This window comes from Phyllopteryx taeniolatus, chromosome 1 (assembly GCF_024500385.1).
Source record: "Phyllopteryx taeniolatus isolate TA_2022b chromosome 1, UOR_Ptae_1.2, whole genome shotgun sequence".
Lineage (NCBI taxonomy): Eukaryota > Metazoa > Chordata > Actinopteri > Syngnathiformes > Syngnathidae > Phyllopteryx > Phyllopteryx taeniolatus.
Window position 1 is genome coordinate 37,768,746 of NC_084502.1, and position 13,584 is coordinate 37,782,329.

General features: G+C 44.6%; 1 protein-coding gene and 1 long non-coding RNA gene across 4 annotated transcripts in view; one reads left to right on the forward strand and one right to left on the reverse strand.

Moving 5' to 3' along the window:
- Window positions 1-13,584, reverse strand: part of LOC133487319 (uncharacterized) — a 26,146-nt gene continuing 12,562 nt past the window's right edge. For all 3 annotated transcript variants that reach the window (XR_009791288.1, XR_009791287.1, XR_009791286.1), the window contains one exon: window positions 1-539. This is a non-coding gene — a long non-coding RNA (uncharacterized LOC133487319). The remainder of the gene's footprint in view (window positions 540-13,584) is intronic.
- The window catches only part of cd34 (CD34 molecule), an 18,186-nt gene continuing 15,068 nt past the window's right edge, over window positions 10,467-13,584 (forward strand). Inside the window, exon 1 of the mRNA XM_061793671.1 lies at window positions 10,467-10,653. Within this exon, the coding sequence (XP_061649655.1) occupies window positions 10,596-10,653 (58 nt within the window). The 5' untranslated portion in view covers window positions 10,467-10,595. The remainder of the gene's footprint in view (window positions 10,654-13,584) is intronic.

Consider the following 13,584-nt stretch of genomic DNA (forward strand, 5'->3'; position numbering starts at 1 on the left):
TGTTTTTTCATGCATACATTGGACGTTTGCTTTTCTGGAATAGAAAGAAGATATACGAGGCACAATGTGGAGATGTCCATTTGGAGCAAATTCACAGTAATTTACTGTTTTAATACCCTTTACAGTTAAATTCATGGTGCGTAAGGTCTACCATTTTTGGAGGGTTACATGATCCTGTCATTTGATCCTGTAGAGCAAGCAGGTTGTGTTCATGAAATCTGCGCTCGTATGTAAGCACGTAAGAACATGTAAAGCTCGATGGCTTCCTCTGGAGAGGTGGGTGGATGAAGACTGTTTTCTGCCATGGGGAGACAACAAATGTCAAACACTGTATCATCACAGGAGTACGGTCCTCTATGAAGGCATTCTCCTCTGCAGATCTCTATCTTTTCTCGAGATACCTCTTTCAAGTACTCTCTGGCTCCAAAAAGTTCGGGTAGGGTGTACATCATCACTGGGCGCCCACCTGGAGATGCAGCATTTCTGCATGGGCGAATTCTGTGAGTGTTCCAGAGGTGAACAACTTCCTGTAGTTCTCGCTAAAGAAAAATCGTGATAAAATCAGTTTGCACATTTTATATACCAACTGCAGTACATATGTTGCACTTAACTAGCCAATGTGTAGTACAAATCAGCTCCAATTTAAACATCTGCGCAATAGTAGTCTTAATTAAAACATCAAGATACCGACATAAACATTTTATTTCATTTAAGTAATTATATTATGCTGACAATACAATTATGCTGATTAAGGTTTTGAATATAGCCTACAAAGAGTGAGCTCTTGACACTCATTTCTAAGTATTAGTACCACACCAAAACTAACCCACAGGGTGGTATTCTACTTCTTTTTGTGAAGTACAATATGGAAGTAGGTAGACAATTGGCAGGAGGGGGGTTGCAGTTCTTACCTCTATTATTTCAAGACATATGAACTGAATGATACTTTTGTCCAGGAAGTCACCAGAAAAGAAGTCTTGAGTCTTTTAAATCATGGAACAGGTTCATCCAAAACTGTGCATGTTGCCTCCTTAAAAAGCCTCACCAGTTCTCTATTCTTTGGTTGTGATTGCTCGATCCATACAGATAACATCTGTGCGAAAAGTTGTCTAGATGGTCGTGCCTCAAGAACATCTGCATTTGCTCAATAAAGCAGTTCTCGGTGCCAAGGTCCGAACGAATTCGGGCAGAAGTCCCATTCCTTGATGACACCTCATTAATAAAGTATCCAGCAATTATCTTAGGATCACTGTTTGTCGAGTAAGCATGTAGCCATATCACCATTCGTGAAAAACCATCTATTGCACCATTGATACAGATCCCATATGGTTTGAGTTTGTCATAAGAGTCTACATGCCACAACAAGTTTGGGCCGGGATTGTGGTACATACGCCGGCGAAGCCGATTCCGGCGCCTCAGTTGCACACCGTGCGGGTCCAGTATTTTCATCAGTCTCCTGATCGTCTCTTGAGTCACCACGTAGCCAGCCTGAATGCATTTTAAATGCATCATCTTGTATCCATGGAGCATACCATATCTGTCCAACTGATTCTGGACAAACATTGCTGTATCGAGCAGATCTGAATGGGCTTTCCTCCTGAACAAACGCAAAGTCCGCAGGTGCGTGCGTAATGTCGACAAACTAATAACAATACCATCTATGTGACTCAAATACAGGAGTATCTCCCAGTGTCTTAAACCCATATTAAAATAAAACTTGATCAAACTGAATAAGCCGGTCATGTTGCTTACTACGGATTCCGCAAAGAGTCACTTGTAGTTCACAGGTTCTCGCGTGAGTTCGATGTGTCCCGATTACTCAGAAAAAAAATTAGTCAGAAAAACAGGTGGGAAAAAAATTTGCCCGAAAAACAGAAAAAAATAGTCAGAAAAACAGGTGGAAAAATGTTTGGTCCGAAAAACAGAAATAAATAGTCAGAAAAACAGGTGGAAAAAATTAGTCCGAAAAACAGGAAAAAAAATAGTCAGAAAAACAGGCGGAAAAGAAATTAGTCAGAAAAACAAAAAAATAGTCCAAAAAACAGGCGGAAAAAAAATTAGTCCGAAAAACAGAAAAAAATAGTCAGAAAAACAAAGCCCTCCAAAAAATTACTCAGAAAAACAGGAGGTTTTTTTTTTTAATCAAAGTGAATGCAATACGCTTCCGTAGTTCTGTGAGGACTTCGGCAAGTAACATGAATTTGTTATTGTATGTCCATGGGAATTCACGAAATGTACTGTACACATCTCTGCCCCTTCCTCTGCCATTGACTCCAGCCGTGCGCTTTCCATCCGCACTCCTGAAATATCAGTCATTTCGCAGGCATCTTTTTATACACCATCCGGGGTGGATAGGTACGCGATGACAAAGGGAAGAAATGAATTCATGGTTTAGAACTGCATGGGGAAATGTAGCTTCTGCAACGGCTCTTGCGGGTTGACGGTGCCGGTGGCGGACGTTGTTAAATCCGGTATGGAATTCTTTGGATGAACGCTCATATTTGTTTGGCAAAGTTTTAAGCCGGATGCCCTTCCTGACGCAACCCTCTGCATTTATCCGGGCTTGGGACTGGCCTACAGTTTGCACTGGCTTGTGCCCCCCATAGGGCTGCATTAAATATGATAATTGAAGTATCAAGTCCAATTATATTAATGTTTTAGTAAAATGTAAACCTTTTCAAACCACGTATAAAGTGTTTAAATCAGGGTTTGTTTCCCAGACAATAGCTAGATGTGACTCATATGGCTGCTTTGTTTAACTCTAAGCAGTTTAAAAAAAAAAAAAAAAAAAAAAAAAAAACAGGCGTGAGGTGCTTCCAGATGTGGTCTGCCAGAATACCAGGAACAAAACATCTGTGAACATGAATGGTGAACACCCAGCAACCTATGCCTGCCATACACCACGCATTCACTTTCTGTTGACGTGGTCCCATCATGCAATCGGCCTCATGCTTTGTTTGTGCGCGTGCATTAAAAAAGTGGGTGTATAACATGTACAGTACTTGGAACTGTCACTCTGTGATTCACCATATGCTGTTACTCATCTACTGTAAGTAGGGACACACAAACCAAAGGAAAGTGTTGTGTGTGACGGTATGAGCTTTTGCAGGCCTCAGCCATGTACACTACACTGGGAGCACTTCCTGTTGACCAATAATAAGCTTGTTGAGTTCCTTATTACTTATAAGTGCTCAGATTTTTCTTACAGTATTTCAAAAGTGTCCATATTTGAGCTAAAACCTTGAAACAAGAGACTTTTGGGTGTGTTCGAAGATTGCTGTCTTGGTGCGTTGGGAGACTCAATGCATCATTGTCCAATGACTGCATTTGCTGAGATTTTCACTGGCCCCAAGCCTTTTAATGCAGCGTATACATGCCTGTTACATAAGCAAGCTCTGTGCCTAGCCAGCTAATACTAAGGTGTTTTTACCAAAATACATGTAACGACATGTTTAGTAGCAGAAGGGTTTTAGCAATTTTGTCCCCATGCATGGTGTGGTGGGAGCCGAGCGAGTCTGGTGGACCTAAATGCATCAAAGCATCCTGGAGATTTGGCAGCAAGCACTCAAAATGTAAATGTAAAAGATGTAATGTTAAAAAATCCAACTGAAAGAGACTGGTGGCAAAGTAACTTAAAAACCAAGGATTTCTAATAGTCACAAGTTTAAAAACTCAGACCTCGTACACATACCACACAGCAAATGATGCGAACGCAAAAAAGATTGAACAAAGACTAGTGACTTGAATATCCACAGACTAATAACAGGACAAGAGAGACATCTGTCACTGGAGGAGCGAAGTTATGCTGTGCTGTGATATCTACAAAAATGACTGTTGACCCCCTCCCCCAATTTGTGTTAGCGCTATTGAGTTAAAAAAAAATAATAATCATTTTTATTCCATTTTGTATAAATTTTGATAAAGTTACGTGTCCAAAATGTTTCATACTCTTTCTCAGGACAAATAAGTCATATGTTCTAAATGCATAAATAAAAACCACACGTAGATATCCATCCAGTTTCTACCGCTTATCCGAGGTCGGGTCGCGGGGGCAGTAGCTTTAGCAGGGACGCCCAGACTTCCTTCTCCCCAGCCACTTCATCCAGCTCTTCCGGGAGGATCCTGAGATGTAGTTTCTCCAGCGTGTCCTGGGTGGTGCCCGGGGTCTCCTCCCGTTGGGTCGCGCCCGGAACACCTCACCAGAGAGGCGTCCGGGAGGCAACGGAATCAGATGCCCCAGTCACCTCATCTGGCTCCTCTCAATGTGGAGGAGCAGCGGCTCTACTCTGAGCTCCTCCCGGATAACCGAGCTTGTCACCCTATCTCTTAAGGGAAAGCCCAGACACCCTACGGAGGAAACTTATTTCGGCCGCTTTTATCCGGTATCTTGTTCTACCGAGGGTTGGAACGTAGATCGACCGGTAAATTGAGAGCTTCGCCTTTCGGCTTAGCTCCTTCTTTACCACAACGGACCGATACAAGGTCTGCATCACTGCAGACGCTGCACCAATCTGCCTGTCGATCTCCCGTTCCATTCTTACCTCACTTGTGAACAAGACCCCAAGATACTTGAACTCCTCCACTTGGGGCAGGATCTCATCCCTGACCTGGAGAGGGCACGCCACCCATTTCTGACTGAGGACCATGGTCTCAGATTTGGAGGCTTCACACTCTGCTGCGAACCTCTCCAGTGAGAGTTGGAGATCACTGGTTGATGAAGCCAACAGAACCACATCATCTGCGACAAGCAGAGATGCAATACTGAGGCCACCAAACCGGACCCCCTCTACGCCTCGGCTGCGCCTAGAAATTCTGTCCATAAAAGTTATGAATAGAATCTCTGACAAAGGGCAGCCTATGCGGAGTCCATCCCTCACCGGAAACGAGTCCGACTTGCTGCCGGCAATGCGGACCAAACTCTGACACCGGTTGTACAGGGACCGAACAGCCCGTATCAGGGGGTTCGATACCCCATACTCCCGAAGCACCCCCCACAGGACTCCCCGAGGGACACGGTCGGACGCCTTCTCCAAGTCCACAAAACACATGTAGAATGGTTGGGTGAACTCCTATGCACCCTCGAGGACCCTCCCGAGGGTGTAGAGCTGTTCCACGGCCAGGACAAGAACCACACCGCTCCTCCTGAATCTGAGATTCGACTTCCCGACGGGTCCTCCTCTCCAGCAACCCCGAATAGGCCTTACCAGGGAGGCTGAGGAGTGTGATCCGCCTGTAGTTGGAACACACTCTCCGGTGACCCTTCTTAAAAAGGGGGACCACCACTCCAGTCTGCCAATCCAGAGGCACTGTCCCCGATGTCCATGCGATGTTGCAGAGGCGTGTCAACCAGGACAGCCCCACAACATCCAAAGCCTTTAAGAACTCCGGGCGAATCTCATCCACCCCCGGGACCTTGCCACCGAGGAGCTTTTTAACCACCTCGGTGACCTCAACCCCAGAGATAGGAGAGCCTGCCTCAGAGAACCCAGACTCTGCTTCCTCATGGGAAGGCGTGTCGGTGGAATAGAGGAGGTCTTCGAAGCATTCTCCCCACCGACTCACAACATCCCGAGTCGAGGTCAGTAGCACCCCAACCCCACAATACACAGTGTAGATGGCTCACTGCTTTCCCCTCCTGAGACGCCGGATGGTGGACACGAATTTCCTCGAAGCAGTCCGAAAGTCTTTCTCCATTGCCTCACTGAACTCCTCCCATGCCCGAGTTTTTGCTTCAGCTACCACCAAAGCTGCATTCCGCTTGGCCAGCCGGTACCCATCAGCTGCCTCAGGAGTCCCACAGGCCAAGAAAGCTCCTTCAGCTTGACTGCATCCCTCACCGTTTGTGTCCACCAACGGGTTCAGGGATTGCCGCCACGACAGGCACCGAACACCTTACGGCCACAGCTCCGGTCGGCCACCTCAGCAATGGAGGTGCGGAACATGGTCCACTCGGACTCGATGTCCCCCGCCTCCCCCGGAACATGAGCAAAGTGCGGTCGGTGGTGGGAGTTGAAACTCCTTCTGACAGGGGATTCTGCCAGACGTTCCCAGCAGACCCTCACAATACGTTTGGGCCTGCCATATCGGACTGGCATCTTCCCGCACCATCGGAGCCAACTCACCGCCAGGTGGTGATCAGTTGACAGCTCCGCCCCTCTCTTCATCCGAGTGTCCAAGACATGCGGCCGCAAGTCCGATGACACGACCACAAAGTTGATCATCGAACTGCGACCTAGGGTGTCCTGGTGCCAAGTGCATGTGTGGACACACTTACGCCTGAACATGGTGTTTTTTATGGACAATCCGTGATGAGCACAGAAGTCCAATAACAGAACATTGCTCGGGTTCTGATCTGGCGGGCCGTTCCTCCCAACACGCCCTTCCAAGTCTCACTGGACTATAGCTAGTCGGAACTTCTCTACCTCACACAACTCGGGGTTCTTCCCTTCCAGAGAGGTGACGTCACATTTCACGTCCCTAGAGCCAGCTTCTGTTGCCGGGGATCGGCTCGCCAAGGTCCCAGCATTTGGCCCCTTCCACAGGTGGTGAGCCCATGGGAAGGGGGACCCACGTTACCCTTTCGGGTTGTGCCCGGCCGGGCCCCATGGGCGCAGGCCCGGCCACCATTCGCTCGCCTTCAAGCCCCACATCTAAGCCTGGCTCCAGAGGGGGGCCCCAGTGAAAAAGTAATGGTTTCCTAAACCTAATAACTGGTTGGGCCACCCTTGGCAGCAAAAACTGAAATCCAGCGTTTTTTATAACTAGCAATGAGTCTTTCACATCTCTGTGGAGATATTTTGGCCCACTTGTCTGTCCAGAATTGTTTCAATTCAGCAACACTGCAGGGTTTTCAATCATGCATGGCCTTTTTAAGGTCATGCCACTTTTTTTTTTTTTTTTTTTTTTTTTTTTTTTTTTTAAATCATATTAAAGTCCAGATTTTGACTAGGCCACTTTTTTTTTTTTTTAAAGCCATTATAAAGTTGACTTGCGTGTTTTGGATCATTGTCCTGCTGCTGAACCCAAGTGCGCTTGAGCTTATGGTCACAAACTGATACCTGAACATTCTTCTTCAGGAGAATTCTTCTTCTTTCATTCTTTTCATTCTTCATTCATTCTTCTAATTCATTAATTCATTCTTCTTCTGGTAAAGAATAGAAATCATGGTTCCATCAATCACATAGAATATTCGCACAAAAGTCTTGGGGAATTAGTCAGATTTTTTTCATTTATTTATTTTTTGGGGCAAAAGTAAAACAAGCCTTTATTTTCTTTTTGGCCAGCTGTGGTTTTCGCCTTGTAACTCTGCCACGGATGCCATTTTAGACCAGTCTCTTCTTTTTCGTTGAGTCATGAACACTGACCTTAACCGAGGCAAGGGAGGCCTGCAGGCCTTTCCCAAAAATGTGATTAGCCACAGTTAATTCATGATTTAAGGGGAAGTTACCTATTCAAACAGGGCCAGGTTTCTTTTTTCTTGAATAAATAAAATATTTTACGGGCTGTTCGGTCCCTGTACGACCGGAGTGAGAGTTTGGTCCGCATATCCGGCAGTAAGTAGGACTCGTTTCCGGTGAGGGTTGGACTCCGCCAAGGCTGCCCTTTGTCACCGATTCTGTTCATAACTTTTATGGACATAATTTCTTGGTGCAGCCGAGGCGTAGAGGGGGTCCGGTTTGGTGGCCTCAGTATTGCATCTCTGCTTGTCGCAGATGATGTGGTTCTGTTGGCTTCATCAACCAGTGATCTCCAACTCTCACTTCTTCACGAGTGAGGGAAGAATGGAACGGGAGATCGACAGGCGGATCGGTGCAGCGTCTGCAGTGATGCGGACTTTATCGATCCGTTGTGGTAAAGAAGGAGCAAAGCCGAAAGGCGAAGCGCTCGATTTACCGGTCGATCTACGTTCCTACCCTCACCTATGGTCACGAGCTGTGGGTCGTGACCGAAAGAACAAGATACCGGATAAAAGCGGCCGAAATAAGTTTCCTCCGCAGGGTGTCCGGACTCTCCCTCAGAGAGAGGGTGAGAAGCTCGGTCATCCGGGAGGATCTCAGAGAGGAACCAGATGAGGTGGCTGGGTGATCTGATTCGGATGCCTCCCGGACGCCTCCCTGGTGAGGTGTTCCGGGCACATCCCACCGGGAGGAGATCCCAGGACACGCTGGAGAGACTACGTCATTCGGCTGGCCTGGGAACGCCTCTGGATCCCCCCGAAAGAGATGGATGAAGTGGCTGGGGAGAGGGAAGTCTGGGCGTCGCTGCTAAAGCTACTGCCCCCACGACCCGACCTCGGGTAAGCGGTAGAAAATGGATGGATGGATGGAAATAAAATATTTTAATAACTCAATTTTATGTTGACTTGGGTTCTCTCTGTCTGATATTCACATTTGTTTGATGATACATATTAAAGTGGGGAAACTGCAAATAAGAATTTGAGAAGGAGGCAAATACTTTTTCAAGGCACTGTATATGTAATATCACTGTGGTAGATACACCAACCCTGTTCAGAGTGTCTCAAGAATGAGGAAATGTAAGTTTAATTGACAGTGTATCTGAGAAGTATTCATATTCACAGCCTTTTACTTTTTCCATGTTTGTTACATTCATTGCAAAATGGAATAGTGTCTTCCTCAAAATTATCCACACAGCACAATGTGCAAAAAAAGTTTTCTTTTTAAATACATTTTAAAAACTCACACACACGCACATACAACCCCAATTCCAATGAAGGGACAGAATACAATGATTTGCAAATCATGTTCGGTCTATATTTAACTGAATACACTACAAAGACAAGATATTTAATGTTCAAACTGATAAACTTGATTGCAAATCATTGTATTCTGTTTTTATTTGTTTAACACAACGTCACAACTTCATTGGAAGTGGGGTTGTACACATACGCTGTATAACCCCATTCAAACAGGCAATCTAACAACACTCTCGGGCATACATTCTTCAAACTGTGAAAAACGAGTTATAAGAACAATATTTGATTGTGACTTCTTCTTTCTTTGTTACTGCAAGTGTGTAGCTCATTGCATGTATCACACTGCCCCTCAGAGGCCAAGACGTGCACAGCAGCATTGCACAATTGCTTCAAGAAGTTCTAGTGTCTGTGTGTCTGTCTGTCTATCTCTCCATCTATCTATCGATAGATCTATATATACCCACACGCACATATTTAATTAGTACTTTCGATTCAAAGTTTGTCTGATTATGCTGATATCAGATTGGACCGATATCCTTATCGTCCAAAATTCAAAGCTGCAATCTCGGTTCGGAAGTGAAAAAGTTGAATCGGGACATCCCTACTGTATGCTTAGGGTTGTTGTCCTGTCTGATGAACTTTGGCCCCAATCTGAAGTCAAAAGCTCTCTGGGGCAGGGATTCATCCAGGATGTCTCTAAATCTGTCCATCGCTGAATTAATCTTTCCCTCAATCCTGACTAGTCTCCCAGGTCCTACCACTGAAAAACATGCTCACAGGATGATACTGTACCCACCATGTTTCACTTTAGGGATGTTATTGGCCACATGATGAGCAGTGCCTGGTTTCCTCCAAACATAACATTCACAACAAAGAGTGCAGTCTTTGTTTTATCAGACCAGATAATCTTGTCTCTTGGTCTGAGAGTTCTTGTGGTGTCTTAGGGCAAACTTCAGGCATGCTTCCATGTGCCTTTTACTAAGGAATGACCCCAGTGAGTACAAGCGGTACAGAAAATGGATGGATGGATGGACCACTGGCCACTCTGCCATAAAGGCCTGATTGGCGGATTGTTGTTGAGATGGTTGCCCTTTGCGTCTGCTGATCACTCACTTTTGTACCCTTCCCCAGATCTGTGCCCCATGACAATCCTGTCTCAGAGGTCTACTGGCAATTCCTTTAACTTCATGCTTAGTTTGTGCTCTGGCATGCACTGTCAACTGCATGACCTTAAATAGACAGCTGTGTGCCATTCCAAATCATGTCCAGTCAAATGAATTTACCACAGGTCGAGTCCAATTAAGTTGAATCAAGCTCAACGCACCCGAGCTCAGTTTTTTTGTTTTCTTTTTTTAAATATTCAAATTTTGTGTCGAATTTTGAGGGAAAAATTAATTGAATCTGTTTTGAAATAAGGCTGTAATGTCAAAAATGTCTGGCTGCTAGGATTTGTCTCTCTTTGTCATCATTATTGATACACCCATTGTTCTACAAATGGACCACTGGAGAGGCTTTGTTTCTTATTAAATGTCATGAGGTATCGACCAAACAAAATTTATGTCTGTCAGAAATGTCCACCACAGAGGAAGCTCAGCTGTGACACATACTATATCTCTCGGGCGCACTAGATGGATATGATGAGAGGAAGCAGGGGACGGTTAAACTGAGGAGAAACAGTCTAACTGAATTGGGGTGTGAACAGAGCACACACTCGGACAAAGAGAGAGAGGAGGGCATATAAAGAACGACGGCACACGGCAGACTTTATCCTGCTCGCCGATCCCGCTTACTCAGACCTCACAGCAAACGCCCATCTCCCTGCCCCTTCACTCACTCAGCACACCACCTCCAGCACGCGCTTCACTCCCATCCCACTCTGACCATGTGGAGGATGAACGGCATTGCTATCGCCCTGGTGCTCTGCACATTACTGCTATGCAGTAAGTTACTCATTATAACATATAATTTTGAAATGTAGCTTTTTGATTGTGTTTATATTGGTTTTATTTTCTTCTCTCTTTCATGTCATTCATGCATGTGGAGTTTGCGTTGATGTTATCGTTCCCTATTTGTATGCGTCTCTGTTGTGAAGAAGGAAATCAAGTTATTCCATTTGCACACAAGTTGGGGCAGCAGGTCATTCTGTAACGCTGCTGCCATGAAGACTAGGGACCAGCTTTAATTTGTAAAAACTGTTGAATTTGTTCATGTTTGTAACACAGTTGTTAAAGCCCTTCACTCTGACATCTCTCATTCAAGTGCATAGACAATCCCCTCAGGGATCAATAAATTATGAAGTTGGAAGTAGGAAGTTGTTTGAATAACAGTGGCGGTTCGGTGGGTTATACCATGCGCTGAAGACGTTTGGCAGAATGGTGGCCCCAGACACAAAGAGTCTGCTTAGGAGCAGAGAGTTGCAGTTGAGACTAATTATGCTTTGCATCCTGTAGTGCTTCTGAGTGCGTGTGTATGCTTGTGGTATGTGTGTGAGTGGCCTAATGCTAATTGTATGGTGATGATTATGCATGGCTTTCACTCCACTGCCGCCACCAAATTTCAGCTTGTCCTTTTTAAGTCCAGGTTCAAAGACTTTTGTGGTGTAGCATTTGGTGCAACCTTGAGCAGTATGCCAGAGAGATGAAAATAGCTCAGGGTCAACTTTGACAAGAGAAAAGATTATTAGATGGTTGAATATGCTGCTCGTTTGGAGAATAGAGAGGGGTAGTGCACATCAGCTGCTTACAAGATGTTAATTCAATTTATAGGTACATGGAAATCCAATTGTTGTCTGTGCTCCTCAACAAGACTTAGTAGCTCCTCAGACATGTCGGTTACACGTTTCTGTTTGCAAAGTTATTGAAGGATATTCATCAACATTCCACTGAGCTCGCATGCTTGGTTTTAATTACATTAATAAAAATGTAACATGTCCCAGGTCTGTCATGCGGCACCGTTGGGGAAAAATCTGGTGTTTCCATGATTGACTCTTTCCTCCGACCTCATGCTTGCATATTGTCTGTTAATGTAAGCACATTAACAGACAGTATGTGGGTTGAAGCAGATTGCTTTCAGAGGCCAGCTTCAGTTGTTCGGTGGTGCTATGATCACACTGACACGAAAGATTGTTAACACTTAGGGTAGGTTTACTCAGCAGCACAGTGTGAATATGCAGACGGGCGAGCACACGTGACTTGGAAAAAACAAGACAAAAATCATTTCACATGTGCTGATTGCAAAGTTACAAAGGCCAGCTTAGTGTTCGAGGTCTGAGGCCAACATTAAGTGAAGTGACTTCTTGTTCCACTTGGTGTGGAACGGCTGCAGATCAGAAGGTTTAATTGAATCCACATTCAATTTAGTTGCAGTGATGTCATCAGCTCCTCAAGGGCGAGGCAGCTGACCGGCCCATTTTAAACATCACTTTGTTGTATTCACACAAACGGGCAGAGAGCATGCATCTCTCAGACTGAGTAAACAACTAAGTACATTCAGAAGACAAAAGTTATGCAGATGAGAGCAAAACTATTTACAAGAAGCAGCAACTCCAATTCCACTTGTAGCACCACATCTGCATCTGGCAGACAACTTCGTTTCGATGTCCTGCAAATAAGAAGGACTGCAACAGGCAAAGAAAAACTTGATTGCTGAGTGTGACTGTGTTTACTAGCACAAATATGACTGCAACACGAGCGCTCGATCACACAACACTCTTTGTTCAGTACTTATGCAGGCATACAAGATTGTAATACTACAAGGGAAATTGACTGCATTGTGGGATGATGTCATTCGACCCCTCTAGCGTTACTTTTTTTTTTAGGGGGGCGGAGGGGGCAAACTGTTCAAGATTGAGGCGAGGGGGGGGGGGCGAACCAGTTTGTCTCTCTTCTGCTCGTCATCTTCAATGGCTCTCTCTATGATGAAGTCAAGGCCAAAGGCAGCTGTGACAATCCGTGTCAAAATGAACCATACTGCACCAGGATATTTGCTCAGGGCTGGGAGTTTCCAAAATGTGCAGTGCATGAGATTCTGTTAGCATACCCTTTCCAGTAATCAGTATGCTCTTTGTGTACTGAATGTGTATCATGTGACCATGCAAGATGGTATAAACCATGGAGACTCAAATGATACAACAGACTAAAGTAGTATCTGTATTTCCCTGAAAAATTTTCATGACACAGTGATATTAATGTAAGACAGAAAATATGACACTATATGTCAGTATTTTTTTCAGTCAGTGTAGAATGGTTAACATTTATCTTATAGAAATTGTCTTGTCTGAAATTTACCCAAGTGTCGTGTAATCTAACGACACTAAAATACAACCTCACAGGGAAAAGCTACTTGGGCAGGGTTCATGAAAGGGGCTGTTTCACAAATCCAACTGGGAAAGAGTCATTGGAAAACGGTCAGTACTTTTTAAGGGAAAAAAACCTGTCACATCCTTTAGTAGCCAATCAACAAGGAGGAGTTTAAAATACATAGTGCTAGCTTGACAAGCAGCCAGTGTCACTTACTGAAGTAAGTCAGGAAAAGTGAAGAAAAGTATTCCGAGCTATTCTTTACTGTTCTTTTAATGAGGAAATGTCTCGTTCTGATAAAACTTCTGCTTTGATTCACTATTCAAGTTGTTGCACCGTTCACCTGTGGACTAGCACAATACTGCTTGTTTCCCAACTGTCTAAGTTGCACGTAACTGTGTTTACTTTCTTTTTATGTTTGAGGATGAAGAGTGCTTTACTTATGTATGTAGAACTTCTAACCAAAGGATTATGTAGTAAACATAAGCATAAATGTATTTTGCATTGCGTTTGTCAGCATCAGTATATCACGACACCACTATCACATCAAAGCAAAGCAAATTTATTTATATA